We start from the raw sequence: 24,447 nt of genomic DNA, 5'->3' as shown, positions 1-24,447 counted from the left end.
CTACACCTGGTACCCCAGCCTTTTGCCCTGCCTCCTCCACACCATCCCTCACAGTCCTCTTCTGTGCCAGGTATAGCCAGCACATGCCAAACCCTGCCATGGTTGCAAAGAGGGCCCCCCTCCTTGGTTATCTTCATGATGAACCCCACACTGGGGTTCCCCTCTGCATGTACCTCCTTGGAGTCAGCCTCCTACCAAAACGTGGTACAGGAGGGCAAAGGGAAGCCCTCCTGTTTGCCCCAATGGGCAAATGCTCTCTAGCCAGAGTGGAAGCCAGCTGGGCTTTGGGCTGCCAGTCACAGTCCCATAGAGCCATTTCACACAGTGGGAGCAGAGCTAGCAAGTAAGATACTTTTAGTCCAATTCCTGACCGAACTGGGGCAAAAATAAATAAATAAATAAATAAATAAATAAAAGCAATTGGGACAGAATTTTTTTGCCTTGTTTAGCAACTGAGAAAAGAATCAGTTTGCTCCATTTTTCCGATATTAACTCTTTCATGCAACTTTTTCTTCCCCTTAATCAAGTCAATTTTGAAATGGAAAATGTTCTTTCCAAAAGAAATAAGGAAACGAATTGAAATGAATTCCCCAGGGAAAAGCCAGGACCAAACCCACTGGTATACTCATAGCCCAATGGTTCATTTAAAAAGTGGGGAATGGCAGAGTGCCAGGTTTCCAGCTCCATGTTCTGTAGCTGGGGCAGCTTCATCCCATTACACATCCCTGGGAGAGACTAGAATTAAGAAGTAACTGAAATTTCCCTGGTTGCAACCACACGAAACAAACACCAATGTCCAGTCCTCCAAACTGGCTGAATCACATTCCTCCATTTCCTGGGGACATAAATACCCAAGACTTACTAAGTTTTTGGGATGATGGAGGCGTATGCTAGAAAAGACTTTGCTGTGCTCTGATTACCATGGGGTGACCACAGGCTATTCACCCCCGGGCTGGCTCTACGACCCCAGCCCCTGAAGTTGCAAGAAGACACAAGCCAGCTTGTCCATGAGTCAGCAGGGTCCGTGTTGACATTTCTTTCTGCCTCACCGCCCTGTCTCTGTGCTACAGTCCCACGCGGTGGGAACAGCCGTGGTCCAAGCCGAGTGCTGGGCCAACCACAAACTCCACTGAAAAGAGTGTGGTTTGTGGTGTTTCCACACATGATAATTTAACTTCCCACAGTGGATCTTTGCAGGAGAAGGCAGTGGAGAAATCCCTCCAAGCAGGAATGTAGCAAGGAGAGCACCAGTGCCTCCAGCTATGCAGCTGGTGACATCTCCAGGTGGGATGCAGAGCCCTCAAAGGGGTGTAGTTTGTAAGAAGAGGTTCTTGCAGCACATATAGGTATTACTTCCAGCAAAGCAGGCCTGCAAGCTTTGTACTGCAGGCCATAAAGCAGATGCAGCAGCACGGGTGCACTGGAAAAGGGTCTCACGCTCATCATGTCATCTGCTCTGGCAGCCACAGGCATAGGAGAAAAGCCAAACCACACCATTCAGCATCTTCTGAATACCTTGACATTTTTACTTTAAATGGCACCTTTACAGTTTTTCTTCTCCTAACGGTCTTATAAATCTTGTAAAAGACAGGACAGCCAGAACGCGGCGCTTCCCGTCTGTTTGAATCACTGGCTCATCTGACCTAACGTGAACTTCCCCACTTCTCAGTTTGCCAGCTGGGTTTCTCTTGTACTAAATTGGTTCGAGTAGGCCCAGAAGGACTTTTCCCTCCCCTCCCTCTTTTTCAGTGTAGCTTGCGAAGAAAATTTTCAGCTCCCGCTAGAGGCTGATGGCACCGAGTAGCACACAGTTTGCCTCTACAGGCTGCCTTCAAAATTCAGGCTGAAGCAGCTCCGAGAGCCCCAGTGTCTCCCCCCCCCCCTTTTTCACATGCGCTATAATCCCCAAAAAGTGAACGTTCACCTTCGCCAGAGAAACAAGGGAGACTTGCTCCAATGAGCGACCGCCTTCAAAGGCTTTCAAAGACGCGACGAGCCGCCCCGCGCAACTGCAGCGAGTTCAAGGGCTCAGAGGTGTTGGGGGGTGTTTGCCTTGGCTGGGGGATTTCCAGCCACCTCACCTGCCCCCTGCCAGGCCAGCGCGTGGTGTGTACATCCCAGTACTGGCGGAGCCGTTCCCCTCCTGCGGCAGCCACGAGGGCGGCCCCGCTTTGCAGACCCATTGCATACCGGAGCAGAGCAAGAGGTAGGGCAAGGCATGGCGGTAGCCCCTGCATGTGTCGTTGGTTTGGGACGGGTTAATTTTTTTCCCCGTTACCTCACACTGGCCTCTAGTTCTATGGAAAAACAAACCATCTGGTAATAATATTTCTTTAATAGCTGTCTGAGTCTGTGGGAAAGCTTGGCTTACTTTCTTAGAAAAGAAGAGCTCAAGTGAGAAGGGAGATTTTAAAGGCAGCATTGCAGCTTGTGGAGAGGAGATAACACTTTCTGGCCCCTTTCTCCAGCCACCTCTTCTGCTGCACATGTCCTGCTGTGTCACAGGTACAGCCGCATGCCATTCCCAGAGCCGCCTGCCCTGCAGCTTGCCCACAGCGGCCAGTGCCAGGCTCTGCCTTTAGGTCCACACTCTACTGTGTCACTTGAGGACATCTTCAAAAGGCTGGATCCATCCCCTCCAGCAGCAAGCTGCGAAGCCCTGTCCCATACTCAGCCCAACCTTTCCTCAGGGAGTCATCAGCCATCTCTGTTGATGAGAAGCAGGAGATGGTGCCCATCTCTGCTGCGAGCGCTCTTCCGCTTCCAGGCTTGCTAAGGTTGTGCCAAAAACATCCCCTCACCCCTGGGCGAGACCTTCCACTGCTGCTCATTCACTCCATCCCACTGCACAGACCCCTGCCACTGCATCCCCGGCAAGCGGAAGGAGGGAGAGCACTGCTGCCCTGAAATCTCCCTCCACTGACTATTCCCCACCTCTGGGCTCTGCTGCAGAGAAGTTAGGAAGGAGGAACGAGTGTTCATACAGGCAGTATACAGGCATCATCTGCACAGGAGCAGCTGAGATAGGCGTTCTCCGGAGCCACTCGGGATGGAGCCTGCGCCTCTCCTCCCAGCCCAGGGCATGTCTTCTCCCCAGTAGAGCCAACCCCTGGGAGCCCAGCAAGGATAGTCGGACCCAAGCCCACAACACTCCCGCAGGTGCTCTCAGAAAGGCCTTCCTTCCCTGTGGATGCAAAAGGCTGAGAGAGGATCTGAGCCTCAGGCAACACCTCCGGGAGCAGGAGCTGAAGTCTCACAGGGGTCAAATGGTACAGCTGCCCTTGGAAAAGCAAGTGGTGCTAGGCAGAGACGAATCTCTTTGGGCATCACAGCCAGCATTTGCCTCTCTTGCCAAACATCCAGAAAGCTGCTCTTTTCCTTTCCTTTGGCGTTTTAAAATGTCTTAAATGAACTTGCTCTGCTTCATCAAGGCAGTGACCCGGGATTGCAGCCTTCACAACTCTAGTAATGCCACTTCGGGATCTCAGGTTCTGGTTTGGGGTTTTGGTTCAGATGCTTACAGGGGCCCAAATCCCAGATTCAGATGTGAATACATGGAGAGACTCCACCTCTGCTCCCTCCCAGGAGCCTAGGCCAGCAAACCCCTGCTCTGAGCACTCGCTTCTGCAGCTGGCACCAAGGGCTGAACAGGCCCATGAGCTAGCTGCTGCAGCCTGAACCAACCAGTCACCAAGCAGGAAAGTTTGGGAAAGAAAGAAAAAAAAACCCCACCATCTGCCTGCTCCTTTACTGAGATCCAACCCAACCTTCCCTTAGAGTTGAGCACACTGATGAATTCTTTCTCCTTATTACATTGTCCTGATTCTGGCCAGTGACAAAAGCAGTAATGCCAAAGCATCACAAGGAAGGATGACTTGGCAGTACTTCCAGCCTAACCAGAGGCTGGAAAAAAGTCAAAAACTACATGAGCCCTGTCCTCAGCCCAAGGGATCAGCACAACTCTCCCTCTTGCTGCAAGGGAGGAAGTCTGCCCTGGTTTAGCTCTGATGCTCATGGAGCCCATATACACACCAGGTGAGCAGCCACTCATCGTAATGGTGCTTGGATGCACATTTCCAGGCAGCTGGGCTTCTCCATCATGGGTGAGCAAGCGCTTGCTGAGCAATGAGTCCCCAGGCACTCCTCCAGTTCATTGACGCAAATGGACATATCAGATAAATAGCAGAGCATTTTCACTCCGGGTTTGCATGCTGGCCAGCAGAATCAAGCCTTGCACCATGACTGTGGCTTCTTAGCCTTAGGGCAGACTGAAGAATAAAAATATCAACCGGAAGACAGAATAACTTAGAGTTTGAGTCAGTCCTTGCGTCAGGGTCACCACAGATGACCCTTGATGATCTGTGGGCCAGGGAGAAAACCCCTTTCCCAGAGAAATCACTACCAGATGGGTGTTGTGAGACATCAGGACGCAACTCATTCAACCTACCAGGAAGGGCCTTTCCACACTCACACAGAGATGGAGTCTCACAATCTTCCTCCTGCCCCACCATGGAGATCTGAAGGCAAATAAAGCAAAACTAATTTTCATGACAACAAATTTTCAGGGAAAATGTATACTTTTAATTCAGAAAATGAAAACATCTCAGAGTACAGCTTGCTTTTTTTTTAAAGGGTCAGAAATATCCTGGTTTGGGAATAAAAACTGACCAAAACAGGAAAAGATTGGCAAAATCTCTAGTGTTCTATTTTTGGAGAGGGGGAAAAAAAAAGAGGAGGGGGATTTTTGGTTTTCTGATAAAGATGGGAAAGAAAATTACAGGAAGTGTCAATGTTTCAGAGTCATTACTCATTAATTCATAGCCAAACACTCAGCAGGTAATTTTTTTTTTCCCTCCAGTTGGACCCTGCTGTGTCAACAGAAGCCTTTCCTCCCTGTGACCATCCACTGGCAGGTTGGGGTGCCCAGGAAATGCCAGCATAAGCCTCAGTGCCACCATCACTGGGACTTGGAAGAAAGCACTTGCTGTTTCCTCCATGCCATAATGAAGCCGTTAAGCCTGGGTGTTCTCCCATGTGGCCTCTTGTGGAGGATATCCAGCAGGCACAGTAAGAAAACTGGTTGGAAAAACATACGCTAACCCCTAGAGCAGTTGGATGGAGAAGATTTTCCATTTTTCAGCAGTAAAACATATTGCTTGGGCAATTCCCAGACAGCAGAGAGCGTTTGCTGGGCCAGGCACACCTTTCTTGGGAAGGAGGCACCAGGCACTCTAGGAACAGCAAAATGGTTTTGCCTCCAGCTGGAAGGACTGGAAACACCTACTACTGACTGCCAGGCAGTCACCACATCACATACCAGGAGGCTGGGATGGTCCAAGGCTCCTGCCACTCCTTAATTTGCAAACCTGGACCAGCATGTGTCACCAAACTGCAAAGAGCTGAGTTATCCAGGTTAAAAAGTCAGGTTTCTCCTGCAATCTAGATGCAGATTATGGTGCTATTTCTAAACTCCCTCCCCACATCTGCAGATGTTCAGCAGCATGTTACCACATGGCAACACACTGGGCTTTGCTCTGCCCATGGAGAATGCAGACCTAGGAGATGAGCTGAGCTGCAGGAAGCCCAGCGTGAAGCCAGGCACAGGGTATTGATCCTCTCTTTGTCCAAGAAAGTGCCTACAACCAGCAGAGCTCATGCACACACAGCCAAAACCTTTGCTCCTATCCTCATCTGCAATCCACAGCAACCCTGCAGCTTCCAGCTGTTCATGGGCATTCCCCCCTTGAGCAATCTCTGCTCTGAGAAAGTCTCACATGTTTCCCAGGCCAGTTTTTTCAGCCCTACATCTCAGTTTTCCCGCATACTACCACTCTGATGGCCTCCTGGGTCAGCCCTGGGACTGGTCCCATGAAGGTCAGCAAGCCCCAGGGTGTAAGGAGGAGGCACAGTGCTGGCAGTATTCCTCATCCTCTGCCAAAGTCACATGGCAAAACTCCCAATGTCTGTTCAGTTTCGGTCTTTTGCTTTCACCATTCACCTCTCAATTGATTTGTCATGTTTTTCAAAATGCTTAGCACATCACCATACTATACACCTTCCAGCTCTTAGCCTCCCACGCAGTGCAAATCCTTCAGCCTTGCTGCACCACAGATAAGGCTCGTCTTCTGCCACAGAGCCACAGGAGCATCCATGCTCTCCTTCCTGCCTAACCTCATATACCCCCTGTTCTCCTAAACACAGTTTCACTTTCCTTTTGCATCTACAGCAAGCCCCAAACCCCTGGGAAGCATGGAGGTCTTGCCTGCTTGAATGTCCTCCAGGTAATTTAACCTGGCTGGTTTCACATTATGGTGCTGCACAAAGCCAGCATGTCCCTTTTTTGCCCTGTTGCGGGGAGTTAATCCACCCCCAGGCCAGCAGTTTGCATGCATCCGCCAACTTTGTGAGGTCCCTGTCAGCCCAGCCCCAGACTGTTTCTAGGACCAGCCTCGTCAATATGGTTCATTTATACTCATTTATACCACTACAACAGACATCACAGTTTATTGGGTGGTTTTGCTCTTCAAGAGCATTTGTAGGATGCAACAATATTTGCAGCTGAGCTCTTGTTACAGCAGGAGCAGATCCAGCCTGCAGCCTTTTTCTAGAAGTGTAAAACAAGTTAGCTACCCTTTCTGGCAAGGACAGCTTCCCTACCCACTCTGAGGGATGCCAAGCACTGTCCTTGGCTCTTTCACAGGCAATGAAGAGCAGATGTAAAACACTCAGGTTTTGGGATAGCAAAACAGTTATCTACCCTCTTCTCCCCCCTGCTTAGCATTTAGCTCTGACCAAGACAGCAGCAAGAATGCTGAGCTGGAGGAGAAACAAACAGGACGGCTGGTGCTTGAGGGAGACCCCCAAGGAGCAGCAGTAGCGTTAGCCCATAGGTTCAGCCCATCTCTGGCAGACCCCTCCCAGAGCAGGGCTTGCTGCAGAAGAGCAGCTTGCGTTGTCCTTGCTGATCACAACCCCTGCTGCAGCTACAGTTCTGCCCTCAGGTCCCCCTGGCCCTCCTTGCTTGGCTTCCTCCCAGTGCTATGAGCCACACGTCACCACCACGCCAGGGCTGTGCTCCCAGCGCTCGTGCTTAGCTCAGCCCTGCTCTTTGGCTGGGGAACAGCTCTTGGTTCGGCAGCGTCCTTGCCTGCAGCCCTACAAACAGGCGATGCTTTGTCGCTGCTAGAAGAGGAACAGTGTCATATAAGCACTGCAACTCCATCGGGGAGGGCTCCAGGACATGCCAAATATGGGGGGATGGCTAAACAACTCCACTGCAAGTTAGCAGAAACACTTGAAAAAGCCTTCTATTAAAAAAATGATGGGCCACCAAGATGGTCAAGGGCCGGAACACGTGGCATATGAGGAGAGGCTGCACATCTTCAGTCCAGAGAAGAGAAGATTAAGCCGGGGGGGGGGGGGGGGAACCAAATCTCAGCCTTCCACTACACAAACAGGGGCGATAGAGGAGACAGAGCCAGACCCTCCTCAGAGGCACACAGCAGACAGACAAGAGGCCACAGGCACAGTCTGCAGCAAGGAAAATCCCAACAGGACACAAAGATAAACATCTTTCCTTCACTGCTCTTTTATAGGAGCTCTTAAAGGTAAACAGGCTGTTCCTAATCTCCAAACACTCACCCTCTTTTTAAACTTCTCAGGAAGAAGCAACCAAACACTGCAGCAAACTGACCTACAGCAGATGGCTGGGTGGAGCAAGGACACCCCCCTGCCTCCTCTCAATGCTTTCACAAGCCACTGAGTCTCAGACTAACCAGGAACATGGGTGCTCTGCACTTCAGTGGCCACCCTACCTGCAGGGTGGGCACCCATCCAGGGCCTGCAGTCCCACAGAAACCCTGAAAGAAAAGCTAGTGCAACCAGGTGAAGAGAACTGCTGGTTAAAATCCCTCTTCCCCCAGGCCTGGGCAGGGATTCAGACCCTGCAGGTGGGTGGCAGGCACCTGTGGGCTGACAGGGTGGGATATTTAGGGCTGCCTCCCTTCTTAAATAGCACTATTCCCCAGCAGCCCTGCCCTATATGCTGACATGGGCTGAGCCTCAGGTGCTTGCTCTCACAACTCCAGGTGCAATGCTGGTTCCGAACTAGATGCTGTTCCCTGCCCATCAGCTGTCTTTGTAGGGAGCCTTATCACTGTTTCCAGCTGCTGTGCAAGGGCATATCTAGGACTGCAGCCATGCAAAGTGCTTGCAGATGCCCTGTGACTTGCAGCGAAGTGGGGAAGGAGTGCTCCGAGGGTCAGAGACATGCCGGAGCCAGCCTGGCCCAGGTCCTCACAAGCATCGGGCTCAGACAGCAACATGTACTGCTTTTTGCGGGACTGCTCACACAGTGCTGCTGCTCCAAGATACCGGTGGGAGGAGGGGGCAATAAGTCTCATCTCTAAGTCAGAGCAGGGCCATGCAGTCAGCTGCTGGGGCAGGAGAAACCCAGAGAGCCTGTTTTCTCGCAAAAAGTGGGGGTCCAGGCCTGGAGCTGCATGCTGCAAGTAGTTGTATGGATAGCCCTTGCCAGGCACTGAGCCTGTCTGGCTGCTGGCGTTACAGATGCTGATAAATCACAGGAGCTGTTACCAACTGACAGCAGTTTTCACATTCAGTCCATGTACGTCATCCTCCAGCCCTGTGCGAAGGTACCAGGACTGGGCAGGAGACGTGGCAGGGAGGGCTGAGCAGGCTCATGGTCCACCCCAGCCCAAAACAGCTCTCCATGCAGATGGGGAGTAGCTCTCCGGCCAGATGCCGAGCCTGTGTGTATGCTCATAACTTAATGCTTGTCTGCCTGGAGCGTGGCCAGCAGAGCCAGCTCGTTGCAGGCTAGCTCACAGGGTAATGGCCTGTTCCTGAGCAGGCAGTTTGCTTCAGGACCACCCAGCAGATGTGCAGGACAGGCGACAGAGGAGAGGTGGTCCCTGCTGTAACTTCAACCTAACCATAGTGGCTGAAACATAGTGTGGATGTACTCCTGCTTGTGGCTAGCGGCTAATACTTACCCATTAGCCCACGTGAAAGCCAGGCAGACAGGAGCCAAACCAAGACTTCCCCCGGCTGTGCTGCAGGCTGACAGCTCTGCAGAGGACTGGTGTGCCAGGCCATGGGGCCCTGGGCACCCCACAACGAATGGGGTGAATGCAGCCTGGGTTAGCATGGCCAAGGTCACCCCCAAGCAGGGGTCCTGCAGCAGAGCTTCACCAGGGGTACTTGGGGCAAGTGCCAGCACCCATGCCAAGTCAGAGCCAGCGCTCCCTGCAAAGAGAGTTTAGCATGGATAAAAAGTGGGCTCCTGTAGCAAAACTAAAGCTCAGCAAACTGCTGAAATACAGAAGGCTTGTTCATGGGCCCATAACCATAAACCTTTTGCAGAGCCAAAGGAGAGTAGGGGTAACGTGCACCCTGGAAAACACAGCTTGCCCTTCCAAATGGAGAAAAATGTTGGAATGGGCATTTTACCTTCATTTCCCCATCAGACCAAGGTCCACTGAGACTGGGAGGGCAGTACTGGATTTCCTGGCCGCCTTGCTGCATTTCAGCCCCTGTGCCAGACAGGGTGGGGTTAGAAACCCCACATGCATCTGGGCCAAACGCAAAGCAGCACGTTTAGCCAGGCAGCTCTGTTTCTGCTAATCATTGGATGATGCTCTGCACAGGACCCCATTCAGCCACGGGCGCTGCTACCTCTGGGGGAGCCCCTGGGTTGAAAGCTTTATCCAAGCACAGGGGTTAGGTGAGCGTGGGGGTCTGGCAGCCGTCGTGACGTGACAGGAGCACAGAAGTGCATAGCTGTGTCACGGTGAATTGGGGCAAGTAGTGTGGTGGGGAGGGGTAGTGCTACGGCATCATTTCTCAAGTGAGAAACCAAGTCTCCTGGGGAAAATGCATGCTGCAGTGCAGCCTGAAATAGCACCGCGGGTCCCCGCCAAGCTCCAGGCCTGGCACGTGGTGCAGGACAGCCCGGGGCAGACTGACTTGAGAGGAGCCATTGTATGAGGCTGGCCAGGCAGCATGTCCCCCCAGCTGAATTGCCTGTCCCCGGCCGGCCTGCAGCCCCCGCCATGGGCTGCTCCCTTCCGGGGGCCCAGCAGTGACTCACATTTGCTATAAACATGTCTCCTGACGGATAATGAATCCCGGGCTTTGCCGCCTGGATGCCTTTTGGGAAAGCTCTGGATTTTCTTTGCACTACTCCCCCCATCCAGCTCCCCTTCCCCTTCTGGCAGCTCTGCTCCTGTGCGTGATCGTTTCCTGATGCCGAGCAGAGCCAGGAATCTGAGGCGCTTTTTCCAGCCGGCTGCCTCTAGGTTACAGTTTACTTCAAGGACTGCGTGGGCCGAGTTGCTGCGTTAACCCTTCTGGGGAGATGGGTGCAGAAAGACAGGGAGCTCCTGCAGCAGCGGGCTCGAGAGCGGGGCCGCCCTGCAGAGTCCTTCCCGCAGACTTGCTGCTCGACACCGGAATCGCACATCCCGCTGCCGGCTGCTGTGGTCGCAGCCATGCCTGTGGGGCAACAGAGCAGCGTTTGCAGCTGCTGGGGACCCAGGCCAGCCCCTCTCTGCCTGGAGAGCAGAGGGAGGTGGCAGTTCTCATCCCGGCCTTCTCCCGCTAGCTGGGCAGAGGGCCTTAAATAGCGAGAGCTTTATTGCATTTGCACAAATAAGCCACGAGCTACAGGATAAGGCTTGATCGCCTACGGGAGCACAGTGCTAGAGAAGACTGACGTGTAGGCTGGGGGCATAAGCAAATACATGTCACCAGGGGGAGAAGAAGCACTAAGTTTGAGCCATGTTGGCAGGAGACTAAAGCGAAAAAGAAACACAAAGAGAAGAGACAGGGAAATGCTCATTTGCAAAAGCAGGTACTGTTGGATCGCAAGCAGCCACATGCTATGCAAGCTGGTTGCAAGCTCCCATCCTCTTCCAAACTGCTGCTCAAGCTCTCTGGTCCCTGCTGGTCCTCCAAGCCATTGCTGAGGGAGAAGACACGCCAGGGACCTCCTAGTGAAGCGCAAGTCCATGCATCTACAGGCAGGGCGGTTTTGTGCTTCCAGTTCAGCCATGCGAGGGTGCGACAGTATGACCGTGGTGAGGGAGAAGCTAGCAAGAAGCTGGCAGTGTCTTCAGGGGCAGCTCCAGTGTAAGCCCCCGGTGTCACGTTTGCTGTGACGCTCCAGTTATGCAGTGAAGGTGTTTCTCACATGGGGCTCTGGATCCAGAGAACTGGGAAGTCAATCAATGAAAATGGTCAGGGCTCAGCTGAGGCTCCCAAACAGAGGCCTCCTCCTCCCAGATCTGTCCCCAGCCATGCCTTGGGCTCTGCAATCACACAAGGCTGTTTCAAGGCCCCCCACCATGCTCTGAGCAACTCCCCCATTGCTTCTGAAATGCTCCAATGTGATGCTTAAGACATCTGTGCCCGTTGGCCAAGCCTGGGCTAACAGTCACAAGGCTGCACTCTTCACTGACAGCCCGACAACCCAGTGACACCAGCAAAAAATTCCTTTTTCTGGTGAAGCTCACACCCTAACATATATTATGAATTTGCTCAAGCGTGCCAGGCTTCCAAGGTACTCACGCAGTGTACCACTGCCCTGCAGAGAGGCTGAGAGCTGGTTGGACCCCAAGACCACAAGTACCAAATAGTCCTACACTGCCTGCATCGCTCCTGTGTCTGGAGGGTGGATGGAGGCAAAGATCATGGGGATGCTGCTCTTCCAGGACACTCCTGGATGCAGGAATAGCCTTGCCAGAGAAAGTACTGCAATCTTCATGGAGACCTTCCCAGCATCCTCCCAAGACAGAGGTGGGGAGAGGGATGGATGGGTGGATGAACCTTGGGGTATGGCAACTACTGGGCTGGTTGGGAAGAAGAAAGGGACAAAAAGTGGCAGAGGGAAGAAGTCTGGATGAAGGGATGGAAAGCTTCCAGCTTTTTTCCTGTGAAGGACTGGCATGGGTCCTTCGTTTCAGGGTGATTGTGTGGCCGACTGTGGTGCAGATATGGGCTGTGGGCTCTACCTGGGCACTGAAAGTGGCTCTTTGGGAGTCCTGGCAGAGCCATCCAAAAGCACAAATGGCACAGGCTTTATGCAGGAAAATGTATTGTTAGCACATGCTGGTGTGGGTAGAGAGGTGGCAGGGAGGGGATTTGCAGGCTGGGTAGCTGCCCGTCCACCTTGGCCTGCCTACAGGAGCAGGGGAAGCAGCGGTGCAGCTGAGGGATGGGGTTGGTCCCAACTCTCAGCCCTCTGGGGACAGCCTGGGAAGGGCAGGCAGCAGTGATGGGGCAAGCAGGGGTCCCCTGGGCAGGTCATGCTCCCCATCCTTCACTCTGGGTCACCTTTCTCACATCACACCATTCCACACCACACAGTGTGGCTGTCTCTGGACTGAGCATCACCCCTGCATGCCTCCCTCCCTGTGCCCTGCAAACGCAGTGCTGCGAGGACAGCAGAAAAAGAGAGCTGTCGCTGCTGGCCCCATCAGTCAAGCATCCCAGGTGCACAGGTCTGGTGGAGAGCAAAGTCAGAACAACTCACACCTTTCTGCAAGTGGCTGCCTCGTCCCCTGTCTCCCCTGCAAGGCAGGGCTGGAAGCAGCCCCACTGAGTAAGGAAGATCCAGCCCCATGTGCCCTCCGGCTACCTGCCAAGGAACTGCTTGTTGCAAGTGTGCAACTCAAAATTTGTTTTAAACACAAATGGAAGTTTCTCTTAGATGCAAGATTTGCGTTTTTAACTGGCTTTTCAGGAAGTTGCCAGCAGTGCACCATTCCTCTGTGGCACTCTCCTAAGACATTTTGGAGCATGGCTCTGTGCTTAGTAACATGCAGAAACGCCCCACAGGCAAGGACAGTACTGCCTGCAACAGTAACCTCAGATGATGGCATTGCTCAGCTGGTTTATGGCATGTTTGGCCACAGCCTCCAAGGAGCATGGGCATGTGTGGATGGGAGCTCTTCCCCAGAAGAAAGAGATTGCAAGGACGCAGCAATCTCACCAAAAAACAACTGAATGAAAACTCACAGGTGAATGCCAAATGAAACTGTCTCCTTTTTCTCCTTTACAATGAAAATCCTGCTGGATTTCTGTTTCAGTTTGACCCTAAGCAATGGATGCAATCCCAAATTTGGGGCTTGTGTTACTCCAGCCCTCCATCTCACTCTTTGGGGGAGTGTTGAAAAGCGCTTGGGGTCACCCCACTTGGTCAGGACTCTTTGTGCTTAGCTGGGATGCTGGCTGCTTAATGGCCTGCCATCGCAATGCTGCGATGCCAGCACTGCCCTGGGAGCAGCCTGGCCCCCTCAGTGTCTCATCTGAAGGTCAAAGCCCAGAGAGGGGCCAGAGCCAAGTGACCCAAAGTCTCACCCAGCACTAGTTCACCTTTTGGCCCAGTCACAAATGCTCTTGGACATACATTTTCCTCCAGGTATAAAAATGCCACTGATACTTCAGGGAAACAGAAGATAGCACTCTGGGAGTGTTTCAAATACGCAAGTCTTCATGCACATTCCAGCCTTCCCTTTTAGCATCAAAACGGCTCTTTATAGAAATAGCATGTGTGTTTTAAATCAGCAAGAGCCCAGAGTTCAGCATGGAGTTAAGCTCATGGTGCAGCTACAAAGCCTCCTCCTGCCAGCTTGCAGAGATTGTTCCCATCGCTCCATTTTATCTAACTCATCTCCTAACTGGTTTTGTTCCCTGTGTGTGGAGCCGATATGATTACAGATTTCTGGGAAAAGACATCCCTGTGGTTAAGCTGCATAAACACTGGTGTGGGAATCCTGAGACATTCTGGTTTTGCACTTGGATAGATTTAGCCTGTGGGATACTTTTGGAGTGATTTGGTACCTCTTGTTCCTCTTTGCAAGACAACTAGGCTGAGGGTGAGTGGGGGGAGCTGCACATCTGGAGTTAAAAGAGTTGCACATCTGGTACATTCAGTGCTTCCTAAAAGTCACTGCCACGTTACCCTTTGGATGGAGGCCTCAGGCTTGATGCATAGCACAGTGGATTAAGATCCACAGCTGCATTTTTTGAAGGGAAAGTAAAAATAACTCTCTGACCAGTGCACTGTTCCTAGTGATACTGAACACAGGAGCAGGGTAATTGCACCGAGCCCTTGACCTTTTTGCAAGTTGTTCCAACCTGATCTCTGCACTGGTGTCAGCTGCCAAGTGTTTCTGAAGTGAACCAAGGAAATCCACTCCCCATCTGTGCATGCAAGGCACCAAGGGCCCAGCAAGAGGACCGGAGCCGCTCGGGAGCTTTCCAATGAAATGTCCTTCTGTTGCGAAATGCCAGGCCACCAGAATCAAATATGCTCAGGCCTGTTGCAATGAAAGTTGGGGTTTTTGTGCTGTGAACCTCTTCCCTTGGTGTAACCAGTAGCTGGAGAGCACAGGGAGACCTGAGGCTGAGGTTTCAGGGGCCCACTCACCAGTCCGGCCATGCACAGGCTTCCCAGATGGGCAAAGCCATTTCCATAAAGGTCCGTGGAAATGGTGCCTGGCTCAGCTGGGCAGATGTACAGGTTATCACCAGGGGAGACCCTGTTTCTGGCTGAAGATATTCACTCCCTTCTCAGGCACCGTTTCTCACATGTCCTTCCCAACAGCATGGCACGTGAGCCCAGATTTCCTGCAGATGGGAAGGGGCTGAGGCTGGGAGCACTGCACACCCAAACATTAGCTGTGGCCCAGGCGTCTGCACTCTCGCACCTCACCTTGCTCATGAAGGTCCTATCCCGGGTTGTAGGAAACACCTCCCAGCAGGGCCCAAAGCCCCCGCGACGGACAGCCATCAGGGCTGGCACAGGAGGGGATGGACAGGCCAGGGCGGCCTGGGGCAGGCGGGGGAAATAATGCATCTGGGGGAACTTGCAGAAAAACTGGATGATGGCAGGCAGCCCCCAGGTCCCACACAGTTACTTGAGCTAGGACACCAGCTGGAGCAGGATGCCTGCAAAAAGCAGGGCAAGAGAGACATCTAGTGACCAGCTGGAGGGAGTTTCTCCATATAGCGTGCCTCCAGGAGCTGGGGTACCCCGCCATGGGCTTGTAACCCCCCCCCCCCAACACAGGCAGCAGGAGGTGACAGCTGGTACCTTGCCCAGGTGAGTGGCACAGCCCAACCTACAGGCACTGGACATATAAGCCCACTCCATGGTGCAGCCAGGCACCAACCTTTGCCCAGGGGACTTCATCTACACCCTTCCTCCTGAAGCACAGGTGCCGGACGGGGTTGCCTTAGTGCCTCGGCCAAGCCATGCATGCAAACTGCCCCGCGGCTCTCCCACCCGCTGCAGAGCAGCAAAGCAGGAGTCCAGGCAAGGTTGCCCTTCCCTGGGTTTTGCGAGCCATGGCAGGGTGTGAGATGAGGGCTCAGAAAGCCCCAAAGCCAGCTGTGGCACCAGCTGTGGCAGGGCTGGCTCCCTTTGGAAGCTGCCTGCCACGCTGGGGCTCTTTGCAAGCAAGCTCTGCTATGGCTGCAGTTACTGGGAGCTGGACTTCCGCGCCCCCCGGTTCTGCAAACACAATGAGAAAGCTGTCAAAAGGACTTTATGTAGAATCCCAGACATCCTTCCATCTCTGTGACCAAGGAGAAAATGAGATTAAGGATTCATCCCTCCCACAGCATCAAGCGCAGAGCAAGCCCCTAGAAACCCTACCTCTGCAGGCACTGGGAAGGGGGTGGAAATTACCCTTTCTAATGGGCCATGAGCTTGAAATTAGAATAATTAAAAGTGACTAGCATGAATACATTAAAAAAAAAAACAAACAAACCCTGAATTACAAGTAAAAGAGAATATTTAAAGTGTTTCCATGGTTAAAGTCACTTTCCCTTAGGTGAAACAATCTATTTTTTCAACCCCATTATGTGCTATATATTAAACCCTTTTGAAAATACAGTCTGTGAAAAATACATACAACAATACTCCAGAGACTTAAATTTTGGAAGCATGACCTAGGAAGGCTATGAGGTAGAGGTGAGACCTTCAGCTGGAGCTGACCGCCATGCACAGTCCTCAGCCAGCCCCTCTCGGACAGAGAGCCACCATGCTCCAGGAGTGGGGGAAGGATGAGGCATTAGCCCAATTCCTTTCTGTCAAAGCCACACTTTCCCAAAAAATAACAAATTCCCAAGAGTTTAACACAGGAATATTGAGCAAGTTACTTCCAGAAAGGTTGAATCATTCTGTCTGGATAAAACATGTTGCTTTGACAAGGGAAAAGCATCACATTAAAGCTATTCTGTTGATTAACTGTGACGTTCATGTTGCATTGAATATTTACTTCATCATTAGAGATGTGCATATATTTTTCCCTGTGGCATGGCTGTGGATGCCTCTCTGCAGCATTTTAAGATCATATAAAATGCAAAACCAAAACAGCTCGCAAGGACTTAGTCACAGCAAAGCATTCTGACTTCTCCCAAAGAAACTAGCATATCTTCATGCTATCTTCTTTTGAAAGAAGCTGAGTTTGACATTTCCATGTGATTTTGTTGTTGTCATCAACATGCTCCCAGGAAATACGGCAATTGTTGTTTAAACACCTCTTTCCCTAGTCCTCGCTCATGCCCAAATGATGATAAAGAAGCTGCCAGACTCCCACATTGCACTGGGTTTCTCTCTCTTTTCTTTTTTCCTTTGCAAAATAATGTAGGAAATCTGACTCAAAAATAAGTTGCAAAGTCAAACACTCCAAAAGTGGGTAATGCTTGGATGAAGAGCAGCTCAGCCACTCCAGTGTGACATATCCTTCACTGCGCTGTCTCACATGGGATGTCACACCCTGTGTTTTCAGCACACTCCTCTCATTCAGTCCCTACAGCAAAGGGCGCAGTGTAAAACCTAAATGCATATGCGGGAGAGGCAGTGGGCCAGGCTGCAACCCTCCCTCCCTCCAGGATGGGCATCCTGTGCAATGGGGAGGCAAACAAGCATTTGCCATTTGGGGAGCTCAGCTTGGATTTATCATTTTTTGCATGCCTGGTTTGAGAAACTCTCCGGCTTCATTTGCAGAAATGCAGATAGTTTCCAACTATAGTTGCTCAAGTGACTTTTTTTCTTTTTTTCTGTTATAAATGGTCTCTGAATAGCAAAAATAAAAATAAAAAATGTGTCCTGTGTTACAGTAAAAGCAGAACTATGATCATTTTTGGTACATCAGGGCTCCCTTGCCTCCTCAAGCCAGAATTCAGGTCAGTCAAAGCATTCATTTAAATACCTTGGAAATATCTTAAGATTTAAAGATCAAACACGCAAACATCATTCACACAAAACAAACTGAAATTCCAAGGTGATAAGGCAAAACCCAGCCCTGTGCTATGGACTCCAAGGTGGCACATTTCAGCAATTTTCCATTTAAAAATGGCCTAAAAAGCATTCTTTTTTTATTTAGATGCTGGAAGATTTGTGAAACTCTACTGATGCTCCGTGGAGAGCTGAGGCCACAGTGACTCGGTTCCTTTTCTTAGATCTCTGCTATTACTTGAGTTGTTCTTTGCTCCTCCTGTGGCACGGAGCACCGTTTCCCAAAATGCTCTCTTAAGCCTGTCTGAAGCTGGAGCATGCAGCCTTCACACAATGGCTTTGATCATGACCTGATGGCAGAGCGACACTTACGTCTGACACCCCCACAACCACCACTTTTGGTACTTTTTCCTGATGCAAGCTGACCCTGAACCAGGCACAGGCAGATGTGTGCCTCACCACGGCTGTGGAAAAGGCTCTGGAAATGACCATCCTGCTTGCTAGCAAATTCCACCCCATGGCTTTCTCATGGGTCTCCCCACCATTTGGCAAATGCAAGCATGGTGTGCGGACTCACTGGCACAGGGCTGAGTGTAGCCACATTGAAAGTATTACTAAAGTCTCCTCTCTAGCAACTTCTGGGCTCGGTTGCATCCAGCAGACGCTACTGGGCATTTACTGTTTTGGGCAGGACTTTCTCACTGAAGTGGCAAAGTAGCACAGGGAGCTGAATGCCCATAGCACAGCACATATCTTGCAGAGACATCCAGGGCAGCCCTGCTCTGCAGAAACCACAGGTCCCAGTGGAAAAGAGTTTCTATCACTCATTGCAATTAGCCTGCCTAATTAAGACTCCCTGCCTTCCTCAGTGCCTAAGTGACCCACAGACATACGAACCCCTGTGAACACATTTGCTTGCAATGGGTTTCCCTGGTCTCAGTTGGCACAATCCTGCTGATGATTTCTAACAGCATCCTTTGTGTCAGAGCTTTAAAATGCTCCAAAATGCACAGAAAGCTGAGCAAAAAGTGGAAGCAAGCTGCTCCTGCCATGCACCCTTGCTGCTGTCTGCATGCCTCCATCACTTATGGCATCTGCTCATCCTCTGGCTTGTCCTACAACCCCATCGAGGACCCAAGTCACAGTGAGATGGGCTGGCTCCCTCCGTACTCTATCCCTCTCAGAGTACATCACCCCAGGCCACTGGCTGCCCTTGGTTTCTGACTGCAGTACAGGGTCTCAACGTTACATGCAAAACCTGGGTCCGTGGGCCACAACAGCCCAGCTGAGATCAACAGAGCGGAGGGACATCCCTGTAGCTGGCAAAAAGAAAGGGTTACGGAGATTTCCCTGCAAAGGCCCTTCAGTGCTTGGCCATACTGCCCTTGCACTTAGCTCACCGGTTGTAGCTCTGCAGGACGTGCATTTGAGCTGCTTGGGGGGTTGCAGCAGCATGTGGAGTTTTTGCTGGCTGGTACATGAACCTGGGTCACTGTTCAGAGCTGCTGGGTGGCTCCGTAACACTGATGGAGGATTTTCATGCTGACACTCACGTATAGCTATTTTGTTCTTTCAAAAGGAAAAATACCTGAGCTAGACTGGAGTGAGGAATGGGAGGATACAAGGAGTGCCAGTCACCCACGGGTAAATTCCCACCTTAGCACATGGCTCTGCACTCGCTGTGATCAGCCTGCAATTTGGGGGAGGCAACATTTGGTGCCTGGGCTCCCGCCCTGCTCTGGCGTCAGCACAAATACAGTGGGGGCTGCTGATTTCCCCTGGAGGAGGTTACTGGCCCCATCTGTGCCCATTCCCACTGCCAGATGCACCTGGGTTCCCCTGGCCAGGGAATAAGGGGATGCTGTGGATGCCGGGCCACGTGAAAGGCACAACTGATTCAAAACTGCCAGGGATAGCAGGGCAGTGGGCTGGGAACAGGCATCAAAGCATCTTATTAAGGAGCTGGAAACACCTTTAAATGAAGAGGCTTGAAATGCTCTGGAAAACTGAGCTTGCATGGATTTTAAGACACCTAGACTGAGTGATTTGCAGATGCTCAGAGGCAGTGGCTGGCTCCACCACTGTGGAGGAGCTTTGCACACTGTGGGGTCCAGAGCTGGGGGTACTAACCCTGCCAGACCGCTCTAAGGAGAGGGAAGAGGCCAAGTTGCTGCCTGACATGCACAGGGCATGGGAACATGACTCTGACCACCCCATCTGAGCGCGGGCAGAGAGGCCAAGCAGTCAGTACCGGTGGTGGGAGCGACATCCCCGCAGGAGAAGAGAGGAGAGCTGCCGGCCATGCACACAGGGGCATGTGCCAACAGTACTGGGAGAAGAAGGAAGAGCTGTGAAGTCTTGGGGCTTATCTGCAAAAAAGATATATGTTTCCCAAGAGTTATGGTGCAAAAATGTATTATGCAGCTACTTAGTGGTGTGGGGACATGATATATTATGTCCCCCTCATTTGCAAAATGGGAAAAGTGTGCACCATACATTTTGTACAGTAGGAAATTACTGGATGGAAAATATATTTGTTTCTCCTTATGAGAAGTAGGAGAGGGATACAAAGACAAGAGCCTGGAAGCAGAAGGAAGGGTTGAGCCCAAAGGATCCCAGGGAAGGGCATGTGGCCTAGACATGGCAAATCTGTCCAGACAAGGTGGCCAGTGAGAGATGCTTATCATCATACCATAAGAAGTAAATTAATTTTAGGAAAAAAAGCAAGCATTGTGCAAATCAAGTACCCTCCCCTTTATAAAAAGAAGGTCTTGAACCATTCAAGAAGTGCATCACTCAGTGAGGACTTTTTTGTTTTTTTTTAAAAAAAGGTTTTGTACATGACCCCCACCTTCTGTCAAAGTAGCTAAAAAGGTGGGCAAAGATGCAGAGGGCAGGATCACACTGGAGATCGTGGGGCAACCCAGGAGAAGAATAGTCAGAGCCCATTGGTAGCAGAGCTGCACAGACGTTTATTGAATACAAACACTGACAAACACAGCCGGCTCACAGAGCTTCCTGAGCTATCATCCAAAAGTTGCTTGTGGGGATTGTCATAAGAGTGCTTTCAAAGGCCCCTGGGGATTTCAGTCCTGTATAACTGAATTCTTCCTACTTTCAGTTGCTTGTTAGTTAAAAAAGAGTACTTTCTTATGATTAGTATTCCCTTCCTTTAGTAATAAAAATGGCTTGTCTGGACCCTGCCATGTTGCAAAGGGAATAGAGTGTATGTGAACCAATGCATGCGCGTAGGCTTGGCTCCTGCACATTCTGCTTCCAAAATAACGTGGGGTAAAAACTATGCCTTAATCTCAGGGCAAGGATTCAAGGTCGCAAAGGTGAGCCAGGACAAGCAAAATGAACAAAACAGGAGCATCAAAGGAATAACTGCAAGAAAAACAAGTACTTCAAAGCAAGCACAGCTCTGTATGGCATCACAGTTCCATAGGCTACAGTAAGTACCGTCAATGTCAACTCAAACGCTTAAATAGCTAAGCTAGACTGACACTAGAGACTCATCATCTCCTGAAGTCTCACCAGTGGAAACCCCCCTCCCACCCCCCAAAAAAGCAGATGAAGTAATAACACCATATACTGAAAACAAGGACCATAACTAAAGAGTTCAGGAGCAGTACCAGGAGCACAGTACGGAGCTTGTAAAGAAACATTTCAGTGTGTGCATATGTGTGTATTTATATATATATATATATATATATATATTTGTTAGTAAAGAAAAGAGTATCTATGGAGATAAAGGGAAGACGGTAAATATACAGATTGTACAAGCTGGGTGGAGTGTCATTGGCTTGAGAGGGTCAGGTGATGCAGAATGAAGGATGGTGGGTGGAAATTAGAGTGCGCCCATTCCAGTGACCTCAGACGTCAGCCTAGAATAGACAGGGGCAAAGAGAGGGGGGAGGGAGGAGACAAAAACAAATACTTAATAACCAGAGTAGAAAAGAAAACAAAGATTCTGTGGGCCAACACTCCTTCTCTCGCCTACCCCCACTCATTCTCCAGCTCATGCTGTCTTTGCTGGGGCTATAGCATGAGGCAACGATCCAGCCCAGCCTTACAAGCAGCGACACCCCAAAAGGGACTCAAGCATCTTTTTTCCCCATGTGTGGCCACTTGGACATTGGGTGTGTGGCCCAAGGGTGGCCCACCCTCTCCCAGTGCCCTCCATGGGGAGGCATCCTCTGATGGATGCCCATGGGCTCCAGACACACACCTGAGAAGGAAGCCTACAGCCAAAGGTCCAGCAATAGGGGAGACAGATTCCCCCTCTCCTAGAGTCATATCAATATCCTGAATTAGGTGAATTTAATTTTTTCCCAGCAGTTGACTCCTTACTGGGTTCCTTCAACCCCTGAAATCTGGCTGACAAGGGGCTGCTCAGGAGATTAGAGGAAGGTTATTTAAAGCAGGATTGAGGGGTAGAAACCAGCCTCTGAAGCTTATGGCAGTGTGTTACAAGCCTGATACAGGGTGACTTGAGGACTTGTCAGTTGGGATTTTGGGGCCTTAATGGAGGTAGCAGGCACCCGCAGAAGCAAGGACCTGAAATATGGAGCCAGCTAAGCATCTGGATGCCTTTTCCTCTCCCTGAGGGCACAAACACTCACTGGTACCCAGGTAATGCCATCCCTGGCACTGTGTTGTGGCAGAGATGCCACCAATGAGGGGTGGTGGTAGGAGACAACCCAAGCACATGGCCTCACTTCTACAAGCATCTCTCATACCACAGACGGGTAACAGCCCTAGCTTCTCTCTCGCCATGAGCCCTTCTGGCCCTTAACCTTCAAGCTCCCCTGGTCTCTCTGTTTTCCTCTGGATATTGAAGCAGTGGGAATCAGAGATATGTCCAGTCCTCCCCCTGCCAAGCTGCTGTCCTTCCCTGTGTTAGTCACAGCACAAGCTGCAGTTCAGCTATCCCTTCCCCAAAAGCGAAGAGCCCCTCACTTTTCTTTCCCTTTCTTTTCTCAAGAAGTTGTTGGGATTTAAGAGGTGTCAGGAAGGCAGCTCACGCAGTGCTTACAAAGCACCTCCGGGGAGTGAGGGGGGGGCCCCGTCCCTCTCTTGTGAAGCCGGAGGAGCATGGAGACACAGACACCAGAGAGGTGCCATAGGTCAGAGCAGAGGTGCTTCGGCACAGTAAAGGGGGAGCAGGGTCAGGACAGAATGGTAGAGTTTGTTGCAGGTCAGGGCTGAGGTGGGCTGGTGCAAGGAGAAGAAAGCTCGTGCAGATCTTGCCAGTGCTCCCAGCCCCTCACCTAAATGAACATAAAAGTCTTCACCAAAAGCTCCTCCCCACCCTCTTCTGGACCCTCATCCTGCCAGAGGCTGCTCAGAGCAGTGCATGTCCTGCATTAACAGTGCTGGTAACAGACTGACATGGTACCAACTCTGCCTGCTCTGGAGAGTGTGGACAGTTGGCTTCATGAGATGGGTGCCTCAGTTTGCACTGCTCTGCAGGCTGTGTTTCTAAGGAGGGGTGCTAGGTCAGGCAAAGGACCCATTTCCTCTTAGACTTCCTCTCCACGTCACTTACAAATTTGTGCTCACAGGCGGACAGGTTTGCATAAATCCAAAGTCCCCCTAGAAACAACTCACAGCCAGCATAAAGTCAGCCAGTTCCACCTCAATACCAATTTCTCTCCAACTAGGTCATCCCACATAATTTCCCCTTGCAGTTCCTTGCTTGCCATGAGCAGGCTCAGCTTACATGATCCATGACCCAGTGTAACACAGAGAGCATCAGGACCCCAAATGGAGACAGCGTTAGAAAAGACTGTTCAACTTAAGCTCAGACCCTATGTGTCCCTGGAAAGTCCTGCCGTGCCAAACTTGTTAGAGAAGTATTGATATGAAAAGGAAACATCCAGGCTGTTCCCATGTCTTTTGTTTATTGGACTATTTGATTATTTTCATTTGATAGAGGAAAACATTTTGGAGGCCTGGACACATGTTAAAGAGGGTCTGAGAAGATATTGAGACAGTTGGTCTGTATGATTTTGCAGCGAGGACAAGACCAGCCCACCAAGCAGTGTCAGATTACGCCTTCCCACCACCAGAACAAATCCATCTCCATGCTCTGCCCGAGAGCTCTACCTTGTTTGCAGGGAAAAGTAGCAATTTTGCCTGGTTATAAGCAAAATCCTCAAGCAAGGATGGCAGGTGGGCAGGTGACCAGCCCCACCACTGGCTCTAGCACAACCTGTGGCTGCTCCGACAGCAACAAAGTGGCTTCTGGTCCCCAGCCAAGGTGCTTGTCTGAGAAGAGGCCCTGCAGGTGATGTCTGATCCCCATTCAGAGGACTTAGCAAGAAACCGTCAGTGTGCGTGTCACATGCCGGCCCAGAAAGCCTCATGAAACCCCTCTTAGCCTGAAGTGACTGGAGCATGTGCTACTCTCTGAGCTCCTGCAGGACTTACTCAGCCAGCCTCTCTCTTTATGGGAACATCACGGAGGCAGGGCTGGGCTCATGTGGCCTCCGCTAGCGGGTCTCACCTGGCGTTGATGAGGTATTGAGCGAGGCTGATGTTTGCAGGGGTTCCTGTGATGGTAATTTGGCGTTCTGATGATCCTTCCGTGGCATTGGCGATTTTGATCTGCGCTCCAGACATCTGTCGAATTTCATTGATTTTGGTCCCTTGGCGTCCAATTATGCAGCCTATTAGCTAGAAAAAAGTATGGAGGGAATGTCTTAAAGCAGAAGCTCAGGCAGTAACTGGCGGGATGCAAGCACAACCGCACGGTGAAGGTCAGAGGGCTGGCAGAAGCCCTGCTCTCTCTGCTCAAGGGTGTGAGTGACTTTAATGCTCATGAAAACAAGAGACTAAAAGCACTGGGTTGAGTCCCACCTTAACACGAGCAATATTCTCCCAGGATACTTTCATCGTGACCTTTAGCGACCTGTCCCATTCTAGTCCATTGGGAGCAAATTTTAATTATCTGAACATAGTGCCAAAGACCTTTTAGGGTTTCAGAAAGGGAAAGACACCTCTACCCTATACCAGGCTTATTTCTGGTCACATCCTTGGCCCATAATGGGAAGCCACCAGGAAAGGGAGCTCTACATCTCACCTTTTTGTGAGATGGGAAGGACGGCTGAGCCTGTTGGGTGGCTGTGCCCTTGCAAAGTGCCAGACACATCCTGGCAAACCTACTTCTCTCA

General features: G+C 51.1%; 1 protein-coding gene across 10 annotated transcripts in view; it reads right to left on the bottom strand.

The window, feature by feature from the left end:
• Positions 1 to 11,138: 11,138 nt before the first annotated feature.
• PCBP3 (poly(rC) binding protein 3) overlaps positions 11,139 to 24,447 on the bottom strand; it is a 95,387-nt gene continuing 82,078 nt past the window's right edge. For 5 of the 10 annotated variants that reach the window (XM_067298476.1, XM_067298482.1, XM_067298478.1 and 2 more), the window contains 2 exons: positions 23,781 to 23,950; positions 20,266 to 20,656 (listed from right to left, as the gene is read on the bottom strand). In XM_067298476.1, coding sequence (XP_067154577.1) covers positions 20,581 to 20,656; positions 23,781 to 23,950 — 246 coding nt within the window. In that variant the 3' untranslated portion in view covers positions 20,266 to 20,580. Of the gene's footprint in view, positions 11,235 to 20,265; positions 21,157 to 23,780; positions 23,951 to 24,447 lie in introns of those variants that run through there. The other 5 variants (XM_067298479.1, XM_067298483.1, XM_067298481.1 and 2 more) reach the window with 2 other exon arrangements.

Source organism: Apteryx mantelli, chromosome 6 (assembly GCF_036417845.1).
Source record: "Apteryx mantelli isolate bAptMan1 chromosome 6, bAptMan1.hap1, whole genome shotgun sequence".
NCBI classification, from domain to species: Eukaryota; Metazoa; Chordata; class Aves; order Apterygiformes; family Apterygidae; genus Apteryx; species Apteryx mantelli.
Note: the sequence above shows the minus strand (reverse complement) of the source record. Positions and strands in the feature narration are given on the sequence as shown.